Source organism: Aphelocoma coerulescens, chromosome 4A (genome assembly GCF_041296385.1).
Source record: "Aphelocoma coerulescens isolate FSJ_1873_10779 chromosome 4A, UR_Acoe_1.0, whole genome shotgun sequence".
Lineage (NCBI taxonomy): Eukaryota > Metazoa > Chordata > Aves > Passeriformes > Corvidae > Aphelocoma > Aphelocoma coerulescens.
The window spans coordinates 18299445-18320854 of record NC_091018.1 but is presented as its reverse complement, the minus strand read 5'-3'; the positions used below and the strand labels follow the sequence as shown (position 1 = coordinate 18320854).

Sequence of the window (21410 nt, the reverse complement as noted above, 5' to 3'; positions counted from 1 at the left end):
GAACAGGTGGGGAGCGGGGAACGGATGGGGAACGGGGAACAGGCGGGGAACGGGCAGAGCGGGCGGGCTTTGCAAAGAGCCAGCAGCAAATCCAGCAGCGATACTCCCAGGAGGGGGGGAATCTGGGAGCTGGGGCTCGTGGCATTATAAGGAGTCGCTGAACTGCAACCATGCTGACTTCAACTGAGAGCATCTTGGTCATAAAAGGAAAAAAAACTAAACCCAGAAGATCTACAGTTTAATTTAGAGATGATGAAAAAACTTCTATTCTTCCCCCAAATTCTAATTTTGGTATTGTAACTGTTCCTACCCCCACAATCCCCAAAAGCAAAGCCATTCTTTTTAAATGGAAAACATACACATGAAATGCAGAGAGGCAGTTTTGCACTGGAGGGAAAGAAAGAACAAAGGAAATAAACTCAGTTTTCCACTATGAACCTTTCTGAGTTGATATTTCCCCATGTGTCCTCCCATCATTTTAGCCAAACTCTTGGCTCAATTTGACCCAGAACATAAATTCCCTCCTCCACCAAATATTCTCCTGCTTGGAAACCAGCCCAAGCCCACCCCACCGGGGCAGTGGGCCCACAGGCCCAGAACCAAGACATGAGGTGTCATCCTCCAGTCCCAGCACCTGCGCAGGGCCCTGAGGCGTGGGTGACACTGCTGCTTGCACTGCTGGTGCTGCTGCATGGAGGGGTTTGGGGACTGCTCCTGCACTGTCCCACTCCCCATCAAGCTGCTCACACTGTGGAGCCCCCAGGGCTGCAGCACAGCCTGGCAGAGCTTTGCTGGCACTCGCAGTGGTGCCACGTTTCCATCGTCACACGTGTCCCCGTGGCTCTGCCACTCATCTCTCCTCCAGAAGGCAGGGGCCTTTGCAGCCTGCAAAGCCCCAAAACTCCCACTGAGTACAAGAAAACCCCCTGCCTAAGAAAATAAATGTGTTCTGCGCTCTCTCTGAGCTACCCACAGCAAAGCAAATATGGGCACAGTTGGCTCCCACCATGGCTTTGTTCCTTAAAAACATGTCATTTCAGTCAAACCTCTCCTGGCACATCTGGCTGTCATTAGAGGAGAGAGACACTCTCTGTCTCACTCCTGCTCGTAGCACTGCCAGCACTGCACCTCTGAATTGCACTTGGCATCCCAGACATCCACAGCCCAAAATGGGAGTCACACTGCTCCCACAGCGGGAGGGCTTGGGGATGCTGTCCCCAGGAAGGTGCAGTGCTCAGGGCACCAAACCACCTGCACCAGGTGCCCCCTGACAGCACCAAATACAACAGAAAAGAGAGGCAGGCAGGAGGAGCGGCTGCAGGCCCTGCCAGCTCAGTGCCCAGCCTCAGCAAGGGTGGTCACCAGGGCAGTGACAGTGACCCAGACAAGCCTCTCCATTTGCAGATGTCAGAGGCACAGTCTGGCTGGTCTTAGCTGAGTTATGGGATCTCGTGGGAGAAGAGTCTCTGGGTGCAGAGTGGGCAGTGTTTGCAGACACTCACTGGGCACTGGTTACCTGAAGTGAGTTATAAAGGGCTGAACCCAAAAGGCAGTGAAAAAAGGGACAGGTCAGAGGGGGAGCTGGGACAATCCCTTGATTTGGAGCCACCTCACGAGCTGCTGTCAAGGCAGTGCCAGCAGCAGTGCTAAGGACCTGAGAAAAGGCCCTGGCAAGGGATCTACAGGGTCTGCCTTGTAAAACAGTAAACATTGTCCCAGGACAAGGTCAGGCATCATCCAGATGACCTCTGTTCCCCCTCACTGCTTCCCACCAGCTGAAGCTTTCTCCTCATCCTCAAACAGACTGTCTGAGCTATCAGAGAAGAAGTCCTCCAGTTCCTCCTGCCTCATCTTGGACTCCAGAGCGGTGATGCGCTGCTTGAGCTTCATCTGGGCATCGTTGTACTCAGTCAGGAGCCGGCCAAAGCGGGTGTGCAGTGTGTCCAGGTTCGAGGCCACCCTGTCCAGCCTCTCCTCCATGCTCTTCCCTTCTGTGCTTTCCTCTGCAGCTGACTCATCCAGCAGCCCTTCCTTGATTAGGATCTCCCGGCCACGCTCCTCCAAGATCTTTTTGGCATCCGGATACTCTGTGACTGCTTCCATGAGATCTTCCTTTGACAGGCAGAAGAGATCAGAGTAGCCCAAGCTGCGGATGTTGGCCGTGCGCCTGTTGCCCATTTTGCTGCCTTTGATGTTGAGGATGCTGATCTCCCCAAAGCAGCCCCCTGCAGTGAGCAAAGCGTACTGTGTCATTCCATCATCGGCCACCACGGCCAGCTTGCCCTCCTTGATGATGTACATCTCCTTCCCGATGTCCCCTTTCCGGCACACGTAATCGCCTGGGCTGAACACCTGAGGGCGAAGTTTCAGCACCAGCTCCACCAGCAGCCCCGCCTCACAATTCTGGAAAATCCTCACCTTCTTCAGTGTCTCCAGGTGAACGTTGATGGCAATCTCTGCCCTTAACTTATCAGGGAGATTCTTGAGGACCTCCCGTTCGTCTACTGCCTTCTTGTTGGTCCACAGGTAGTCGAACCACTTGATGACTTTGGTTTCCAAGTCTCTGCTCACCTTGCGGAACTGCATGTAGTGCTTGATGGCGTCGATTTTGGCCTGGAACTCCGCCCTGGTGGCGTTCATGTTGGATATCATGGATCCCACGTTCCCCACGATGGTGGCAAAGATAAGGACGCCGATGAGGAAGTCAAAGATCACGAAGAGGTACTCTTCATCCCTCACAGGAGGAGGAGTCTCCCCAATGGTGGTCAGAGTCAGTGTAGACCAGTAAAGACAGTAGACGTACTCCCGGGTCAGGTACCCATACTCAGGGTCTGTGACATTGGGATAGACCCAGCTGTCCTCCCCAAAGCCTATGGCCTTGGAGATGGCATAATAAATGCAGGCATTCCAGTGGATGATGACCAGGATGTAAAGAACCAAGTTGCTGATGCGGAAGATGTTGGGGTGGCTGGTTCTGGTCTCGGTCCTATCGAAGAACTCAAACATGCGGGAGAAGCGCAGCAGCCTGTTGAAACGCAGCTCAGGGCAGTGCAATCCCACTGCAAAATAGGCCAGGTCTGTGGGCAGGATGGAGAGAACATCCAGCTTGAACTGGAGCATGTGGATGTAGTTATCCCGTAACTTCTTCAGGTCCTTAACCAGGAGGCCCTGTTCCAAGAATCCTAAAGGGAAGCAAATCACAGGATTGCCTTGGTTTGTGTTCGGCTCTTCTGCAGGTTTTGTAAGCACCTGAGCAACACTTTATGGCATGCAGTGGATTTGTAGGCGTAACTACACAGGGTCACCCAAATATTACCAGTCCCACCCGCCCTACTCAGTTTGTTATCACAAAAACATCTGGCAAAATCTACCCAAAGGTATAACTCAGGGATTTAGTCTGTTGCCACAAAGAAACAGGGACACAAATGTTTCCATCTTCCAGATCATGAAATATTGCAGTTCTGACAGAAAACGTCCGGCCAAGTGCTGCCTTCTGAGAACATTAATTTCTACCATTTTTCCATGCAGATAATTCATTAGCTGAACTGATGCAAAATCAGAGACACAGACCTTCAACTATGCCCGAATACTAATAGTAATGTGGGTAATTTTGTACAATTATTCAAAGGTGAAGTTGAAAGCTGGGATGATTAATCTTTCATATTGAAACTTACTCCCTTTCTCAGATCTTCTAATTAGATTCCTTCTCTGGAGGCTCCTCCATACTGGTGAACACCAAGGTAGACAAAACCCTCCTTCTAATGGAACTGTGGATTAGGCCTGCCCCTTGCAGCTCATCTCCACTTTTAAGGAATTAAAGGAAAGCCAGGATGCTGCTCACCTGTGTGCAGGCGGATCACTGTGTCCCCGAGGTAGAGAGCATCTGAGGTATAATCTAACACCAGCCACAGGACAAAATAGGTCTTCTGCAGGTCAGTGAAGCAAGCCCTGGAGGAAAGTCATGAAACAGGGTGTGAGACCACAAATCCCCACATCTTCTCTAACTATTACCGCTGGATATAGGCTGATCCTGAGGCGCCCAGCTCTGCAACAGAGCTTGGCCCCTGGGTGCTCCTCTTCTAGGAATCAAAACTCCCTGCTCTGAAAAATCTGCCCTCCCTTGATGTAGGTAAAGCAACGTCTTGAAACCACCTCCCAAATGACCCTGAAACCATGGCCCTTTCCAGCTGGGCCAGAGGGTGGATGCTCTGCCTTTGCATCACAGAATTCACGGTGATAGTGGAGGGTCCCTTTCCTTTCGGTGCCCACCAGCACCAGAACCACCAGTGTCAGTTTGATCCTGGTTGAGCCACAACAGCCAGGTGATCAGGAGGGTCAGAGGAGGAGGCAGGGACCCTACAACCTCCCAACTCACCTGGCTACGAGCAGGCACCAGTTGTAGAGGACAGGAACTGTAATCACAGCCAGCCAGTGGTAATACCAGTCCCCCGCGGGGTCCACCACAAAGAACAGCCATTTCCTCCTGGAAGCAGAGAGAAAAACCAGAGCTGGCAGTGTGTGTGCAAAAGAGGGTTGGAAGGAACCATCTGAGCCACATCCTTCATCCCTTGCACCGCACAGCCTCGAACAGAGCTGCAGCTTGGGTGCCAGTCTGTAAGCCAAGACCAATCCCAGCAGTGCCGAATCCCAGCTCTGTTTAAGTTCCTTTATCCCTAAAACTGAGCTGAGAATGCAGCAGAAGAGGAAACAGTGGGATGTTAAGGCACAGCAGGTGGCCCACATGACACAGCACCCCAGTGGCACAGCCAGGAACAGATGTACAGAAGAGGGAAACCAGAAAAGTTCTCGTGACATGACATGACATTGCCTCTCCCAGATGAGGTAGGGACCGGTGCCAGGCAGATCTGAAGAGAAGATTAATTGGAGCAGGAAGGAAAGTGTGCTGCAGATCAGTGGCAGCACCAGGAGGGGCTGCCCAAGCCCCAGAGCAGTGGCCCTGGGGGCAGCTGGCATGGCAGGGCTGCCATCACTGTGCCTCCTGCAGTCAGCACAGCCTGGGGTCCAGCCTTTGAACTGCTCCCAAGTGTTTGATCCTGCTCATCTTGGGACTCTGAGATAAGAAGTGTGTGCTCCAGTTGCCAGATTCACTGGAGAAGCTAGGGAAGAGGAACTCTGTGGCTGGGCTGATAGGCTTAGCTGCTGCAGCCTGATAGGGCAAAACATCCTCTCCCTCCTTCCCTCCCTCCTTTCCAGCTTTTGAACACACAAAACTCCCTCCAGTGATAGGAAAGAAAACAACCCACTTGCCAACAGATTCCCCATGCCCACCCCATTACTTCTGGCAGCTTCAAAGGCAGAACCCCTGCCTGGAAGTCTCCTTTCCCTGGAGCACAGGCAGTGCCTGGAGCGTGGGGACAGCACTCAGCACAAAGCCAGCCCCAGTCCCTCATGTTCACCTCTGTGCACCCACAGACAAGCGGTGGTCCAGCCTTCCCATTAAAAGGGCTTATTTTTAACCAGAAAGTGCAACTTGAACGTTTGTTTTTTGAGAAAGGGACTCTGCTCCCTAGGACATACAGCTCTGCTGCAGAGAAAGCCCTGACCCACCTGCAGCCAGCCCAGCCAGCACCCACCCACAAGCACCTCAATAATGCTGTTCATGATGTTGGCAGTGTCAGCTTTAAATCACCAGTGCTGCCGTGACTGGTGGCCAGAGTCACTGACCTTACACTGACAGTGGGGCCAGGGCTGGAAAACCAGGGCTCTGGGTTAACCCAGGAAGAGGGAATTATCATCTGCCTCTCCCCAAAGGCTTTGCACTCAGGCCTGGAGCCGTGGAGCCTGCCACAGCCATGAGCAGCAGCTCACATGTGGGATTACCAGACTTGGGGGTCTTCTTACCTGTGGAGATGAGGACCTAGAAGACCCCAGAAGTTCCCACTGTAGCCCCACAACCCACTGGCCCTTTCACAGCCCTCTCACAGCACACTTCAGCTCCTTCTAGTCATGAACAAGCTCCCCTTAACCTCCCAGGGCAGACTAGTTTTTCTTCCATTACTGGTAAAGACCCACATACAAGGCTCAGATTATTTTTCTCCTACAGAAAACAATTATTTCTCAGTGTTTAATTACCATGTATAATGGTAGGGTCCAGACTAGTCTGTGAGCTTTGCCCTCTAATTAGCCAGCAGAAGAAAAGCCAGGTTATTGCTTCTCACCAGGAGTGTGAGCTGAGGAGATGAAAGGGCTGGATTTGAAAGAGCCTTTTCAGAAAGCTGCTCTTTGTGGGGGCACAGGCAGCAAACACACACTCTCTTCATCCTGCAGATGATGAATGAGAGCAGCAAATCCCACAGGTTTGTGGCTCCTGGGTGGGATGCAGTGGTTGTTGTGTGGAGCCCTGCATCCCTTGGCTTGTGTCCAGCCCCTCATATGCACAAGCTGCAGGTGCACGTTATATCATCATCATCATCACTATTATTATTATTATTATTATTATTATTATTATTATTAACCCAGGGCTGGCTCCAAACACAATCCTAGTGTGGGACTGGTATGAAATTTGGGAGGTCTGATATGTTTCCCACCAGGGCATGGACCAGGAGAGAGAACACCCCATGGCTTAGGGACAGGCCAGGTATGCTCCACGGGGACAGACCACCAGGTCCTGTGTGTCAGCAAAACAGCCCAGCAGAGCCAGGCTGGCTGCCAAGGCAGGGGCTGCAGAGGGCAGGAGGGACCCTTCCCACCACTCCATCCCACCTCCTTCTTTCCCATCCCCATCAGCCATCCCCACTGGGAGCCCCTGAGCTCCACGCACAGCCGATCCCCAGCCAGGGACGGTTGGGGCCACAGGGAAGGGACCCTACTTTTTGTTTAACTTCTCAGCCTCCTCATCCTCAAGGTCATCGCCAGCGCCTGCAGCCACTGTCAGGAGCTCAGGGCCTTGAAAACGCTCCAGGAAAGGGTCTGGCCTCTGCTGCTCCTCATGCAGGCTCTTGTTGGCCCAGTCCCTGAGCACGAGCACCAGCCGGACTATCCTGGACACGGGAGAGAGGCACACTCAGGAGTTGTTAACAGAGCAAGGACAAAGCAAAAGCTTCAGAGTCATCAGGGGAGCTACAGCTGAGAAGAAAACTCTTGCAGCTCCCTCTCAAGCACTAGAATTTCTTTTTTACCCCTTGCAGTGATGATGTGGGACCGAAAATATACAAGCGAGACCACCTTGGTAGAGTTCCACAACTTCTCCCCCAGTCCTGCTGTCATTCCCACAGGAATATGGAGAATCTGTGGCTGACTGAGGCAGAGGGAGGCTGCCTGCAGGGAAAGGAGCCCCTGAGCCCTCCTGGGGCCCCAGTGGGGGTGAAGGCATCCCCTATCACAACCCTCTCCACACGCAAAGAGCAGCATTCACAGAGGCTCATCCCTGCATCCCGTGAATCCCATACAGCCGAAGGGGATCCTGACCCCACGGAAGGCCCCAGTGACAAGGCCAGGCACAAAAGGCTGAGGCTCACCCCGTGCCAGTGGCACACACAGGTACCTGGCCAAGGCTCCCTGGCCTTGGAAAGCGTGGTCAGCTCTCTGCTCCCCCCCATCCGGGCTGGCTCCTCTCTGCAGCTCTGAGGAGGAGTCGTCCTGGGTTGAGCAGGCCCTGCAGTGGGGAGAAGGGGGGATCACACTGTGCCACCATGGCAGAGATTGGGCATCACAGCCCTGCCCACACCAGGCCTTCCCCTCCCCTGCCCCACCACTGCCTCCCTCAACCAAAGCAGGGACCAGCCTGACCTCCTGGTGCTGAGCCCTGTCCCCTCGGCGTCACCCTCGGGCTGGGGAGGGCAGGGCTGGCGGTTGGCTGGGGGGCTGTGCAGACCATTGCTCTTCGCTGGCATCCTCAGTGTGAGGACACCACGGGCACACACCCTACCCCAGGGACCTGCAAAAAGCACAGAACAGCCACACGAAAAGACGTGCAGGACACATCACGTGGTTCGAACACAGAAATCCAGCACAGAATGGGAAGAAGAAGGTCAAATCCCACGGAATGGGCCCACCTCATGTTTCCCACCACCAGCCATGGCTGATGCTGCAGGAGGAGTCCTGCAGGGCATTTTGTTCTCTCCAAGAGATCCCACAGCTGCCTGGGGCCATGAAAAATGCTCTCCTCATCGTTCAGGCTCCTCATCCATTGCCAGAGGAACACCTCATTTTCCTTCTCTTCCCTCTCCCTTGCCTTTCCTACTCTCCTTGCCTTTGGTTCCCTGGCCTTGCCTGCCTCTCCCCTTCCCATTCCTTGCCTTGCATTCTCCTCCTCTTCCCTGCCTTTCCCTGCCCTGCCTGCCCCTCCCTTGTCTTGTGTTCTCCTCCTCTTCCCTGCCTTTCCCTGCCCTGCCTGCTCCTCCCTTGCCTTGCATTCTCCTCCTCTTCCCTGCCTTTCCCTGCCCTGCCTGCCCCTCCCTTGTCTTGTGTTCTCCTCCTCTTCCCTGCCTTTCCCTGCCCTGCCTGCTCCTCCCTTGCCTTGCATTCTCCTCCTCTTCCCTGCCTTTCCCTGCCCTGCCTGCCCCTCCCTTGCCTTGCCTTTACTTTGCCTTGTCCTTCCTACCCCTGCCTTGCCTTGCCTGCCTCCTCCTCCTCCTCTGCCTTGCTTCGAGTTGCCTTGCCTGCCTCTCTGTGCCTCGCCTTGTCTGGCTGTTCCTTTTCTACCCCTCCCTTGCCTTGCCTACCCCGCCCCTCCCTCGCCTTTCCCTTCCTTGCCTACCCCTCCCTTTCCTACTGCCCCCCTTGCCGTACCTACCCCACTCCTGCCCTGCCCTGCCTGCCCCTCCTTTCCACACCTCCCCGGGCCAGCGGTGCCACTGCCGAGAAGCCAACCAGCGTCCACTTACGAGCCCGGTGTCCCCCGAAGCCTTGGACACTGTGCTGCTGCCTTAGGCGGGCTGGCAGGGCTGCCTGGAGAGCATCCCTGCCCCAGGAGCTTCCCGGGGTTCTCTCCGGAGCGCTCCGGCTTTTAAAACACAGAGCCAGGGCAGCACGAGGTGGTGCCGGCGCGGTGGCCGGGCAGCAGCGGGGTGGCAGCGGGGACAGTGCGCACAGCCGTGCGTCTGTCACCGCCCCGCACGCCCATCCCCTGGGCATCCTCGATGCCCTGAGCAGCAAGGCGCGCTCCAGAGGAGCTGACAGCAGCCAGCGTTGTGTTTGGGGATGGAAGGGGAGGAGGGAAATGCGGTGCTCGGGGATGCTCCATTTCCCTACGCGCGTGTTCCCTTGTCCCCCCACCCATCACCTCCTCGGAGGGACTGCAGACAACTCCAGGACAGAGCCCAGCTGGAGATCACAGCCATCCTGAGCAGCTCTGTGTTCAGCGACCCCTGAGTCCCCTCGGTGAAGGGTCACTGTCCACCCAGGGACAAGGACAGCCAGCACCCTCCCAGATGGGCTCAGGTCCTGCCACACCGGGGTATGTACCTGGATAGCTCACCAGGCTTCTGCCAGGTCCTGCCACACCAGGGGATGCACCTGGGTTGCTCCCCAGCCTTCTGCCAGGTCCTGCCACACCAGGGGATGCACCTGGGTTGCTCCCCAGCCTTCTGCCAGGTCCTGCCACACCGGGGTATGTACCTGGGTTACTCCCCAGCCTTCTGGTTCCACTCCCCTCCCAGCCTCCTGCCCTGGGGCAAAAAAGATGGTGATTATTTCCCTGTTTCAAAGGCTGTGCCACAGCTACTGCCAGGATGGAAAACTAGAAAAAATAGACACATTTTAAGACCCTCACATCCACTTACCTCTTCTCGTGCTGGCAGAGCAGGGGACCAAAAGTGCTGCTCTGGAGTCCCATCAAAGAGAGCTGCAGAGTTTGAAGGTGATCATGAGATGTACCTTTCACCAATTTCTGCCCTCTTCTTTTGCTCAGGGAGTCATTCTAACACCAGTTAGCAAAAAATCTGCATCCCCAAGGCCATAAAGAAGAGGTCAGCTTTTACCCTCTTCCTCCAGGATCTAACCCCTTGCCGTGGCTGAGGCTGGATCCATCCCTCATGGGCACATGGAGTGCTGCACCTTGTGCAGGACTGATCTGAAAGCACCAGTGCCGGGAGTCTCTTTTATCTTTACTATCAAAGGTTCACCTTTTACTTTCCCCTTCAAAGCCTTAAATTCCACTTGTTCTGATCTCACTGAGCACTCAGGCAGCAGGGACTCCAAAGGAAGAAACAGAATTTCTCAGCCTTGGCTGGGGCTGTGGTTCCTGGGCGAGCACCCAGCAGCACAGGATGTCACCCTGCTCTTGTCCCCACATCACAGACCCCAGGTGACAGCTCACCAGCAGCAACACATCCCCCTTCCAACTCTCTTTTTGCTCCCTGCCTGCAGCTGCCTCCAAAAGGGACACGGGAACTCCAGGAGCTGCTGCCCTCGGAGCTCCCTTGAGCACCAAGATGCTTTATTTGCTGTGCACGTCGTTGTGCCAGTGGCCCTTGGGGACACCCAGCCCCGCCACGTGCACTGCCCTGGGAAAAAGCAGCCAGGAGGAGAAGGCAAGGAAGAGAAGAAAGGAAATAAAAGCATCACACCCCAACAGGAATAGCATTAACCAGAAACTTTTCTCCTCGAGATCTGCCCCCCAGATAGGGCAGCTGGGGCTGAGACATCCACAAGCAGGTCACAGTCCTGCTGCCAGGGGAATAAACCTTACCTGTTCCCACCTACTGGGATATCAGGATCAGACTCCACAGCAAAGAAACATGTCCAGAACACACAGAGTTTATTAAAATATGCATTTGGGGCTCAGTGTTTCCTGATTTACACCAGAATTTATCCCTCACATAGAAGTCATATTGCATCTTCCACAACCTGCCAATAATTAGCCCATGAGAACACATCCAGTTTGACCCCTTCTCCTCCAAATATCTTCAAGCCACACTTTGAAGGTGGTGTGCCCTCCCAAAGTCATCCCTTCTCACCCTAAAACACAGCTTAAAATAAACCCCAAACACAAGCTTCCTCCAAAACACATTAACACCTCTCAAAGGAGAGGAACCAGACACACAATTTACCTTATTTCCTGGCACGACTCACACCCCCCAATACATAACAGTTGTGCAAGGTCCTCTGGTGACCCTGGCCACATCCCTGAACCACAAGCCACGGGAGCCCCTGTCCTGCACATCCCCCCTGCCACAGCACAGCACACCGAGCCCACCACACCATCCTGGCTCTCGCCTGCAATAAATCCCAGCGCTCTCCTCAGCTCAGCAATCAGCCCCAGGTTCAGACCTGCAATTACTTTGGGACAGTTATTTATTAGTCACTGTCCAGCTGCCAGATTTACAGTCACGGACGCTTGACGCGGTGTCAAGCAGAAAACACCCAAGCACTGATGTCTGTAAATAAGCTACTGGGACATCTGGATGACATGTAGATCCAGCTATAATTAGGTATAGGTGGCACAGAGAGGTCCTGTTAAGCCTTGCCAAAACCTGCCCCCAGAGCCTGCAGGCACAACTCTAGCAGATGTGCTGGATGAAGCACCGAAAACATCCCAAAGTCACCTCAGATTCAGGTGTGACTAAACTCTAGAGAAGGAAACAAACAGAAGAGCTGTTGAATTCGGCTTGTTTATAGCTAAAGAGTATCTAGGTCAGGAATTTCCCTCACCCATGTCCTTGCACCATCACTGAAGTTACAGCTTGGCAGCAAGACCTGGGAACAACGCTGCCCTCTGCCACTGGGAGCCTAACAAATACCTTTTCTCGCTGACCTGTTTGGTGCCATCGCTGTTGGGACGAGGTTTTATAATCCAGAGAGTCACCATGGGGAGGTTTCCCATGTGAATCTCTCTGGGAAAGAACTGAACCCCTGGATAAGCCCAGATGTCAGCAAGGCTCTTACAGTCACTTTGGATGTGAACATCTGCAAACCTGCTGTGGCTGCAGGGATGGGAGCTCCTGGCCCCTCCAGCTCCATTCCTGGAACAGGGGTTGTAGCACAGGAGACCTGGCAGCATTACCTCCACCAAACAGCAGTTGCATAAGGAAGAAAAGAAAACCCACCACAAGCTTAGAAGCACTCAGTCACTCGACAGAAGATGAGGAACAGACCACAGCAGTCAGCTGAGGACTTTTATGGGGTCAGAGTTGAGTTCTCCAAGGTGGGATGTGGCCAGGGGACTGGGCCCGCCACAGGCTACGACTGTAACAGGACCCCACGTGCACAAACACCCAACGCCTTGGGTTTGCATCTCCTCCAGCAGCCTGAGGGCAACAGCACAGGACAGACACCTCCTGTGCCAGCCACCAAGCTCTTAGGAGACCTCAGCTCTTCACAGCAGCTTCTCACACCTTCACTGTCATCGAGGCCTGAAGGACACAGATTCTTGAGGGCCCACAGTGCAAAAAGCAGTCCAGAAGAAAGAGTTTCACTGCTGGCAAGAACTCCTCTCCCTGTCCTCACCCATCCTGCCAGGGCGAGCAGGGGAGGTCGGGCACGGGCCGTCATCTTCTCAGCCAGAGCCACGTGTTGATGAGGCAAGCAGAGATCATCACGGAGTACACCAGGGCCTCCTTCTGTCTCCAGGCATGGCACTGCTCCTCCAGCACACGGAGCCTCCCCGAGATCCTCGCCAGCTGCAAGGGAAGTAGTGGAGCCACTGTCAGCCCTGCAGCAAAGCACAGGACGCTGTCAGCACCCCAGAAACATGGGACAGAAAGGGATGGAAGGATGGGAGCTGCTGCCTCCTTCAGGTCCTCCTTTTCTTAAGCAGCAGCTACCTTTGTGTGGGAGGATTGGCAGCAGTACCTCAGGCTTGCAGCAGATGCTTCAGGAAAAGGTTCTTCCCATCAAAGAGCATCTGAGCCCCTCTCACTGCCACCAGACAGAGGGGGCTGGCTGTGTCCTGCACCCCTTCAGCCCCTCAGGGTAGGAGCTCGAGGGATCAACACACATGTGAGTCCTCTCCTGCTTCTCCTCAAGGTAGGACCAGCCTGACAGCACCAGCCCACCAGGACTGACCAACTGACCCCTGCAGCCTCCTCACTCACCTGCTGTGGCTTTCCCAGGAAACATGTGCAGTCCCTCACCCCCATCTCACCTGCCTCCTCATCGCTGCCACCTCCGTCACCCCGGCCTCCTCCAAGGCGCTCTCTGCAGCTAGGATGGGCTCCTGGGAGCTGGGAAAGGAAAGCGGAGATGCAGGTGGACAAGCGCTGCTCACGGGGGTGGAACTGACTCCCCAAAAAGGCAGCACTGCCACGGGGAGCTGAGCTGTGCAGGCAGAGTGTGTGTCCCCAGGCTGGGCTGCCTGGGTGCAGCACCAGGAGAAAGCAAACAGCAGCTGCACAGCATCCACTCATCTCTTCTTAACCCCATCATGCACATTTGTACCCCCACAGCATGCACCCAAAGTGATCAGGACAAACAGACAGCACATGCCATGACAGGTACCAGGGGAAACACATGCTGGTATTTCTTTAAAGGTCCAACAAAGAAAACATATCTACTAAGCACCCATTCTCTGTAGTCCCAGGAGTTCACTGAGGGCTGGATAAATCATCTTTAGAGCCAGTCAAGTATCACAGGATCAGTGCAGAAATGGAGGGGTGATCCCATTTAGGGGTGATCCCAGTTACATCAGCAGGGGAGGAAGCTGCCATCAGCTGAAGGGAGCTATCACTTTTTGATCTTGCAGCAAATTTTACCTGCAATTTGAAACATAAACAAGCGACCCAAATGTCCACCACTTTCTTCCCTCCCTGGAAACACAGGGGCCCGCACTGGGATTAGCTGCTGCACTGGCAGAGGCAGCACAGACCACTGATCTCCAGGGCAGTCCCTGGAGGCACAGGGTCCACAACACTGAGTCACAAAACAAAGTAGATGCACAGTGAGAAAAATAAAAATTCCTGTCATCATAGGCTAGCCCAAAATCAGCTGTTCTATAACCAAAATAACTCACACAGGCACTCACTGATCCCTGAGGGGTTAATGAGCACCTAACCCCTTGGAGACCATGAGGAGAGGGTGTTTATCCCTGTTTGCATCATGATGCTGATCTCGGTGAAGATAAGCCAGAAGAGCACGTGAAGATTCACTGGATCTCCGTCTCAAACTCCATTTGTGAGACAATACCTCCACAAAATGTAGTGCAGTGTAAAATGACAGTCACAACAGAAAGAAAATGCAATTCTCCCCGGCAGAGAGCCATGAAAAAAGGACACATCCTGCAGCTTTTGACTCAAAATCCCAGCTGATACAGGTGAACTCCTTTAGAGTGGAGACTAGAAACTGCATTCTGATGACTCATACCCTTCAAGAGGTCACAAGAGCCAGATATTCCAGCCTCTGTCTGAGACCAGACCTCACTAAAATTTCAGGACAAACAAGTCAGCACAGTCTTTCTGTTTATATTTTATTGTTGCATAGGGGTACAAAGCTGTCATATTGAAGGGATGTTTGCATCTGAAGGGATGTAAAGTACTAAGAAGAGCTGTTTGAGGGTGGCTGGTTTCAAAGGGAGATCAAGACCTGGGGAGAAGCCCCGGAGTCATCCCACTGCATTACAGCAGCTCTGCAGGCTGCCATGGCCTGAATGTCCTCCACTGCTGGAGGGAGGAGAGAGAGAAGGTCTTATGTAGCCACTAACCAGATCTCTTCATCATTAAGAAATTAAAATGATGTTTGAAGACAGCCTCAGCCTGCTGTTTTTAAGAGCAGAGACATCGCTTTGCATCATCAGCAAGCAGCAGCCAGCTGGGAAGGGAAGGCAGGACGTGCCACCGATGATGGATGTGATGATGGATGCTTGCTCTCCTCCTTTTCTGCCTAAAGGCTCTGCTCAAGGAGAATGAGAAGTATTTAGATGTTCCTCCAGGTGCTCAGCAGCCTTAGAGCAGTGGGGACATCTTAAGGCTGCAAGGATGTCTTCGAACAAACAGAATTTACTGCAGTGGCACAGATATGGGTGGTGGAGATGGTTCCTCCAGCACATCTGGAGGGATTGAGGCCACTGCACGCCTGCTCCAAGGAGCACAAAGGCACAGCACACCCTGGCCAGGGGCACTGGCTGTGGGATGGGTACAGCCAATTCATGGAAAGGTTAATTAAGAGTAACCGAGATGCAGCCAAAGCTGCTGGGAGCCTGCAGGAGAGGCTGGCTCAGGGACAGCACCCGGCTCAGGCTGTCTGCTCTGGATTTCGATTCCCTTCACACACTCCCCTCCAACAAGCTGTCAAACCATACAGAAAAATTAGTCCTTGCTTAGCAGTGACCCCCCAGCAATGTCACAGCAGCGCTGGGTCACTCGGGGTGCCCAGAGGACTGGTGTTAAGCTGAGCAGCAGACTCAAGCCTGGCTGGGTTAGTGAGGTGCTCCAAGGCCAGGCACCCAGAGCTGGCAGACAGGACAGGTGAGAAAGAAAGGCCAAGGCAGCCATGCAGCACCATCCTGCAGCCCACAGCTTACAGAGCTCGTGCCTGGCTCACGCCTCAGCAAGGCTCAGGCCAGACCTTGCAGAGTGACAGAGCTGGCTCAGGACAAGCCAAAGTCACCTGGACGGTGCTGGGTCTCGCAGAGAGTCCTGGACACGGTGGAAGAGCACCTGGCCCAGGAGGTACATGGTCTGGAAGATGTTCTGCATGGAGTAGATCCTGCCTGGCTCCGTGAGGAGGGGGAGTGGGGCACTGGGAGCGGGCAGGGGACACGAGTCCGGCCTGGGTGCACATAGAATCACGCCTGTTACTCCCTGGCCTCGCACAACAGGGCACAGCCTGGCATTAGTGCCCCTCATCCCTTCAGCAGCTCCAAGCATCTCTGGGCAATGCCACCGGCACCCAGACCCCGATGTCATCAGATGGGAGAACCCTCTCCAGCAGCCCCCAGACTCAGAGGCAGCCCCCAGACTCAGAGGCAGCCCCCAGACTTCTCCAAAGCCAAGCATGGCTGTGTGCCATGCTGCTCTCCTGCCACCCATGACAGCTCTGGACTTCTAATGGGACAGCAGCCCCTGCTCCAGGATTAGCTCAGAGACAATTTCCCTGCTGCAGAGACTCTGGAGCCTAAGGCCATGAGCAGAGGCTTGAGGAACAACACAGCTGCCCCCAAAGCTGCCCAAAACAAATGTCTCTGACACCAAAGGCCATGTTCCTTCATGGATGTGTACGACTTGCCAGGCATTGCATTGCTCTGATTGGAATCCCCCGTGCCCCTCTCAGGACAACACCAGAGAGCTCCAAAAGAGCCCAGTGAGAGGAGATGCTGCTCCCCACCCGCCCTGGGTGACGCTGGGCCCGTGCTCACCCCTCATGGTGCTGTCCTGGGCTGTGCAAGGCCAGCTGGGCACAGTCGCTCGGGGTCCTGTCCCGCCGTGACCTGCTGCTGTGATGGCCCTGTGGGAATCAAACACAACCACGTCAGCACAGAGCTGAGCCCAGCCTGGTGCCCTGGGTGGGCTGCAGGGGCCCATCTGCACAGGGAGAGCAATCAGTGTTGGGAGCACTACAGGAGCCCCAACCTGGTGACCTGATGCTGGTGCAGGTGGGGAGATGTGCTCAGAGCAGACAAGAGGGTCCCAGCACAAGCCTGCTGATCTGAACTCTAGCCAGATCAAAAACCCTGAGCCTAACCCATCCAGGATCAGTTCTTGAATTTCAGGGAGGTTAAAGCACTTGAAGAGGCTGAACAGCAGCTCCAGCAGCCAAACCAAGTCTTTGCCTGCCCATGCCTGGGACCTCTCTTTGAAAGAGTTTCACACAAGGTTAAAATCTGCTTTTGGCTCTGACCCCAGCACTCTTTACACTGCAGTGATGAACCAGCTCTGCCTCATACTTCATCAAGAAGGAAAACAGGTTGAAAAGGGACTTTAAAAGTAGCAGCAGCAGCCTGTGGTGGGACTTCACCTACCTTAGCCTACCCCCTGCTCACAAAATGCAGCAGGAGATGTGGCTGAATCAACATCCCAGCACACAGGTGTGCACTGGTTCCAGGACAGATTGAAATCCCACCATCCTTACCCCCTCACTCCTAGGGTCTCCTGGAGATGAATCCTGACTTGGGGTGATAACAGCCACCTGGAGAACCCCAAAGCTGGGACTGCTCCCGTTCCCCACCATGGGCCCCCCTGTCCCTGCCCGTACGGTACCGATCGCTTGCGGCGCTGGGCGCTGGCTCTGCTGGCTGAGGGCAGGAAAGGGAGATCCCCAGAGGGGTCTGGGGACACATGCACCACGACAGAGGGAACCTTCCTTGGCTGGGTCAACAGGACTGGCCTCAAACTGGTGTCTGATATCTCTACAGAAAGGAGAGAGGGAAGAGTTAAGCCGACCTGAATGGCCTCAGGGGAGGAGAGAAGAGAGATGCACCCATGTGGAGAGTGAAGGCTGTGTCTGGTGCCAGATGAACAAACACCATGGCCTGGGGTTTTTTGGACAGCCCAGAGAGGTAGACCCACTGCTTCAGGACAGCAAGGCTTCAGAGCTGTTTGCCAAAGACAGGGTCAAATGTCCTGCATCCCAAAGCAGGAACCCTACCAAAGGCCAAGAGGGAACTGTAAGACACGTGGAGGGAGATGCCTCCACATTTTGCTCCTCACCCGTTGGAACTAAGGCCCCTCCAGACTTCTGTTGGTGACCTTTGCCCACCTCTTCCCAAGCCATCCACCGTCCTGTCCTACACTCCTGAAGAAAAGTGCCTACATGATCTGCCCCCATCTTCTCCCCTAGTAAAGCAAATGACTGGGGGGTTATACAGGGATCCTACTCCCTAGGATGCCGTAGTGCCCCACCAACCTTCAGCCATCCCGAAAGACAACCCAGGGCTTTACCTGCAAGAGAAATCCTATCAGGGATGTGCATCCTAAAGGACGGAGGGACATCCTCTGTCCTTGCCTTCCTGTCCCCAGGGCTGCAGCTCTCTGCCACCTTCAGCCTGTTGGGAACCTGCATCCTCTGGTTGATAGCTTCTGTGAAGAGCAGGTCACAGCGCACCCGGTTCACGTCCAGTCCCCAAAGCGGCCACATCTTTGCAGATGTCCTCAGGGGTCCTGGGGTTTCACACAGAGGGAAAGAAAGCTGAAAAGTGGCAGCAGGAGCAGCACTTCCAAAAGTGACAACAGGGGCAGCTTTTTCTTCTTTCCACAGGGACAACACAACATGCTATAAGACAGCTGAAGTTCAGGCAGAAACAACCCAAAAGACAGACACTGCAGGAGCTGTTTGAGAGAATGGGATGTCCCACAGTGCCCAGCTGGCAGGGACAAGGCTGCAGGTGTCCTGCTTAGCACCCACTGCCTCAACTGACAGCAAGGAAATGGCTCAGCACACAGTTCAGTGTACCCTAAAAACTAGTGAAAAAAATTCCTTTCCATCCAGAAGCAAAGTTTTTTGGAGGGCCGGGATCACATTTTTGTGTTCATCTACACCTCTGAGGAAAACCAAGGTTTTCTAAAAGCAAAACACACATTTTGGTGACGGGCTTCTAGGTTACCATGGGCAAGGCTTTGGTGCTCAGCTTTGAGGAGTGCTCTGGGGCTACAATGTCCCAACATTTTCACTGAGCCATACAAGCAGAGGGCAATCAATGTACACTTTTGGGAGAGGAGCCCCAAAATACACCTTCCTGGCTCCCAGTATATGCACTCTTCATTCTTTCCCAAAAAGCTGCAGCTGAGGAGAAAACCCCAACAAGCAAGAGGTGCTGAGGCTGGCAGACCCCAGTGCTGCCCAGGCACTCCAGACACGTGTGCACATCACCCCTTCACCCTCCTTGCTGCCACCTTTTGAGTTTACCGTGCCCAAAAAGGTCCTTCTTTGCTTCTAGAAAAAAATCTCCACCCTAAGAGAGGACAGCAGTAGCCAGGGCTGCCCAAAATCCCCCTCACTGCTGCTCCTTGGGGCTCTTTGGACCTCCTCACCTTCCCCAGCCCACTGCAACCCTTTAGGATTTCACCCAGGGAAGAGAAGCAGAAGGAAGGATCACTGTTCCCTGCAGCTGCCAGGCCTTGAGACTCTGGGTACAGAAGGGTGGCAGAACCAGCTCTGCACCTGCCATGACCAGCACTTCCAGTGATCACTCACCTCATGCTGCTCCCTCCTCCTCTGTCATTGAAAACCTTTTAATTACACAGGCATTTGCCCAGCATCAGCAGTGGCCATTCCCTGCTTCCAGCAGACCCTGCATCGCTGTCCCTGCATCGGGTCTGCCCTGGAGCCACTGCTGGGGACCCAGTGGGGGCCCCACCCCATCCCCACCACCCTGCCAAGCCATGGGTCTCATAACACACACACACCCCCACCCCCGCTTCTCCCCAAAACCCCAAAGAAAGTGGATTTTGCAGGCACCCCATACTCAGAAACAGAAAAGTAATTCCTGGGATGGTCTCAAAATGTGTCAGTCCCGCAGGAGAAACCTGCATCAGACGCCCAGCCATGGTACACAGCCATGGAGGCCACCAGGCTTCTCCATCTCATTTTTAGTGCTTCAGAGGATTGAACACCCCGTGTTGCATTCCCAGCCTGTTTTCTGGGAAACCAGCATATATTAACAACTGTAAATCTGGAGAGGGCAGATGGGTTCATTTTCTAATCACCTGTGAAACCACTGCAGCTCCCAAGGAACAAGAGGGATGGGAAGGGGTGAGGAGCAGGCTCTGAGACCAAGCTATTAAGAAAGGAAAAAAAAAAAAAATCAGCTGTCAAAACTTATAAGAACAAAATGCTTAAGTGGCTGGATTTCCTCCTTTAACTTTCTTTAGGGCTTTTTCGAGCTCTTGCCAAGCACCCCCCACTCGCTTGGAGAGGCTCAGCCTCTGCTTTGGCACTTCTCCTTGGATTTGCAGTGACAGGGAATTTCCGGCTCACTAAGCCGGAGTAGGTTTAAGTCCTGCAAGCCAGGAAAACCAGCCCTGGGGAGGGAAACTCCACAACCTCCCTCTCTCTGTCCCTCTCCAGCCCAGGACACCCCAAACAAGGCAGGCGGGGCACCAGCCTGGTCCGGCACCCCCCGTTCGCCTCTCGGGGTGGCGAGCTGGAGGGAGCAATGGCTTTGCTCCCAGCTCTGCCCTTCGGCTCGGGGATGCGCCTTGTCCCGGCGGAGCGGGGTCACCGGCAGGGGAAGGGGCTCCTCACCCGGCTCGGGGTGAGCCCGCTGCCCCCGGGATGGCTCCGGGCACCGCGGGCGCTGATCCCCGCGGGGGCAAGGCACGGGGAGGGGGGGTCCCAAGCCCTCCCGGTGGGGACATCCCGGCCCTGCCCCGGGGAAGCCCCGGCCCGGCTGTGCGGCCGGACAAGGGGGACACTGCGGGGCGGGGGAGGGACACTTACTTTTCTTCGCAGACCGACGCAACCTGTCGGACCTGTAAACAGCCACGCCCGCTGCCGGGACGGGGCGGTGCCGCCGGCGGCAGCCCGGCCCCCCGTAATTAGCCCGGCCCCCCGTAATTAGCCCAGCCCCCCGTAATTAGCCCGGCCCCCCGTAATTAGCCCAGCCCCCCGTAATTAGCCCGGCCCCCCGTAATTAGCCCAGCCCCCCGGTAACAAGCCCGGCCCCCCCGGCATCCAGCCCGGCCCCCTCGGTAACAAGCCCGGTATCCAGCCCGCCCCCCGGTAATTAGCCCGGCCCCCCGGTATCCAGCCCGCCCCCCCGGTAATTAGCCCGCCCCCCCCGGTAATTAGCCCAGCCCCCCGGTATCCAGCCCGGCCCCCCGGTAACAAGCCCGGCCCCCCCGGTATCCAGCCCGGCCCCCCCCGGTATCCAGCCCGGCCCCCCCGGTATCCAGCCCGCCCCCCCGGTATCCAGCCCGGCCCCCCGGTAACAAGCCCGGCCCCCCCCGGTATCCAGCCCGGCCCCCCCGGTATCCAGCCGGTCCCTCCTCGCTTAAAGCCGCAGCCGGTATTTAACGCGCTGCGACTCACCCTGGTGCCACCTCCCCCGGGAGCCCCCCTGTCCCCAGCCCTGCTCAGCCGCTGCTGGAACACAGGGATTGCTCTTGCCAGGGGCAGAGCCGAAGCCGAGACGTTCCCCGTGTTCCCACCCCCAGGACGTTTGCGGGCAAACCCCGCTCCCCGCAGCCCCCGGCCCGGCACAGCCCCGGGGCCGCCCTGTGCCGGAGCTAATCTCTGCCCCTCCCCGGCGATAAAATGATCCCTTTGGGATTAACGGCAGTTTTAAACACTTCTGAATGGGGACAGGGTCCAAGACCTGACCGTAAAATCTGGGTCTGAAAGGATTTAAAATAAATCCCCCGCTGCCCTAGTCTTGCTATTTAAAGGGGATTATCTAAGGGGTTTAGGAGCACGCAGAGGACGGCAGGACAACCCGTGCACCTCAATCCCCTCAAAGACCCTCGGAAAAACTTTCTGCACCTCAGCTGCCAACTGCTTGGGGCTCACAGGACACCCTTCAGCTCTCACAGAGGGTACAACACAACCCCAAGTGAAGTTCAAGGCTCCAGTTGGATGTGTGG

General features: G+C 55.1%; 2 protein-coding genes across 3 annotated transcripts; both read right to left on the bottom strand.

Annotated features, from left to right (window-relative positions):
• Positions 1–227: 227 nt before the first annotated feature.
• Positions 228–9876, bottom strand: CNGA2 (cyclic nucleotide gated channel subunit alpha 2). Its single transcript, XM_069015617.1, has 8 exons — positions 9744–9876; positions 9427–9629; positions 7750–7897; positions 7505–7615; positions 6831–7001; positions 4376–4483; positions 3842–3948; positions 228–3182 (listed from the first exon to the last, which is right to left on the bottom strand). Exons 1-8 carry the CDS (start codon positions 9794–9796, stop codon positions 1759–1761), a joined length of 2325 nt encoding a protein of 774 aa, XP_068871718.1. The 5' UTR covers positions 9797–9876; the 3' UTR covers positions 228–1758.
• An 827-nt stretch (positions 9877–10703) lies between these two features.
• LOC138110562 (mitochondrial fission factor homolog B-like) lies at positions 10704–20349 on the bottom strand. 2 transcript variants are annotated; one of them, XM_069015622.1, is made up of 8 exons: positions 20269–20343; positions 19536–19606; positions 17772–17990; positions 17091–17239; positions 16250–16338; positions 15502–15663; positions 13046–13124; positions 10704–12581 (listed from the first exon to the last, which is right to left on the bottom strand). In XM_069015622.1, exons 3-8 carry the CDS (start codon positions 17965–17967, stop codon positions 12450–12452), a joined length of 807 nt encoding a protein of 268 aa, XP_068871723.1. In that variant the 5' UTR covers positions 17968–17990; positions 19536–19606; positions 20269–20343; the 3' UTR covers positions 10704–12449. The 2 variants fall into 2 exon arrangements, with proteins under 2 accessions (XP_068871723.1, XP_068871722.1); XM_069015621.1 differs by lacking the exon at positions 19536–19606 and having other exon boundaries at positions 20269–20349.
• Positions 20350–21410: the final 1061 nt, after the last annotated feature.

What these genes read in the sequence shown, in the direction of transcription:
- CNGA2 (XM_069015617.1), bottom strand. Translation starts at nt 9,796, where the DNA reads ATGGGACTCCAGAGCAGCACTTTTGGTCCCCTGCTCTGCCAGCACGAG. An exon ending in TGGTGCCTGCTCGTAGCCAG is followed by an intron (nt 3,949 to 4,375) that starts GTGAGTTGGGAG and finishes ACTTTCCTCCAG; the next exon opens with GGCTTGCTTCACTGACCTGC. An exon ending in AGTGATCCGCCTGCACACAG is followed by an intron (nt 3,183 to 3,841) that starts GTGAGCAGCATC and finishes GCTTCCCTTTAG; the next exon opens with GATTCTTGGAACAGGGCCTC.
- LOC138110562 (XM_069015621.1), bottom strand. Translation starts at nt 17,967, where the DNA reads ATGTGGCCGCTTTGGGGACTGGACGTGAACCGGGTGCGCTGTGACCTG. An exon ending in CCAGGACAGCACCATGAGGG is followed by an intron (nt 15,664 to 16,249) that starts GTGAGCACGGGC and finishes ATGTGCACCCAG; the next exon opens with GCCGGACTCGTGTCCCCTGC. An exon ending in TGGCAGCGATGAGGAGGCAG is followed by an intron (nt 12,582 to 13,045) that starts GTGAGATGGGGG and finishes CTTCCCTTGCAG; the next exon opens with CTGGCGAGGATCTCGGGGAG.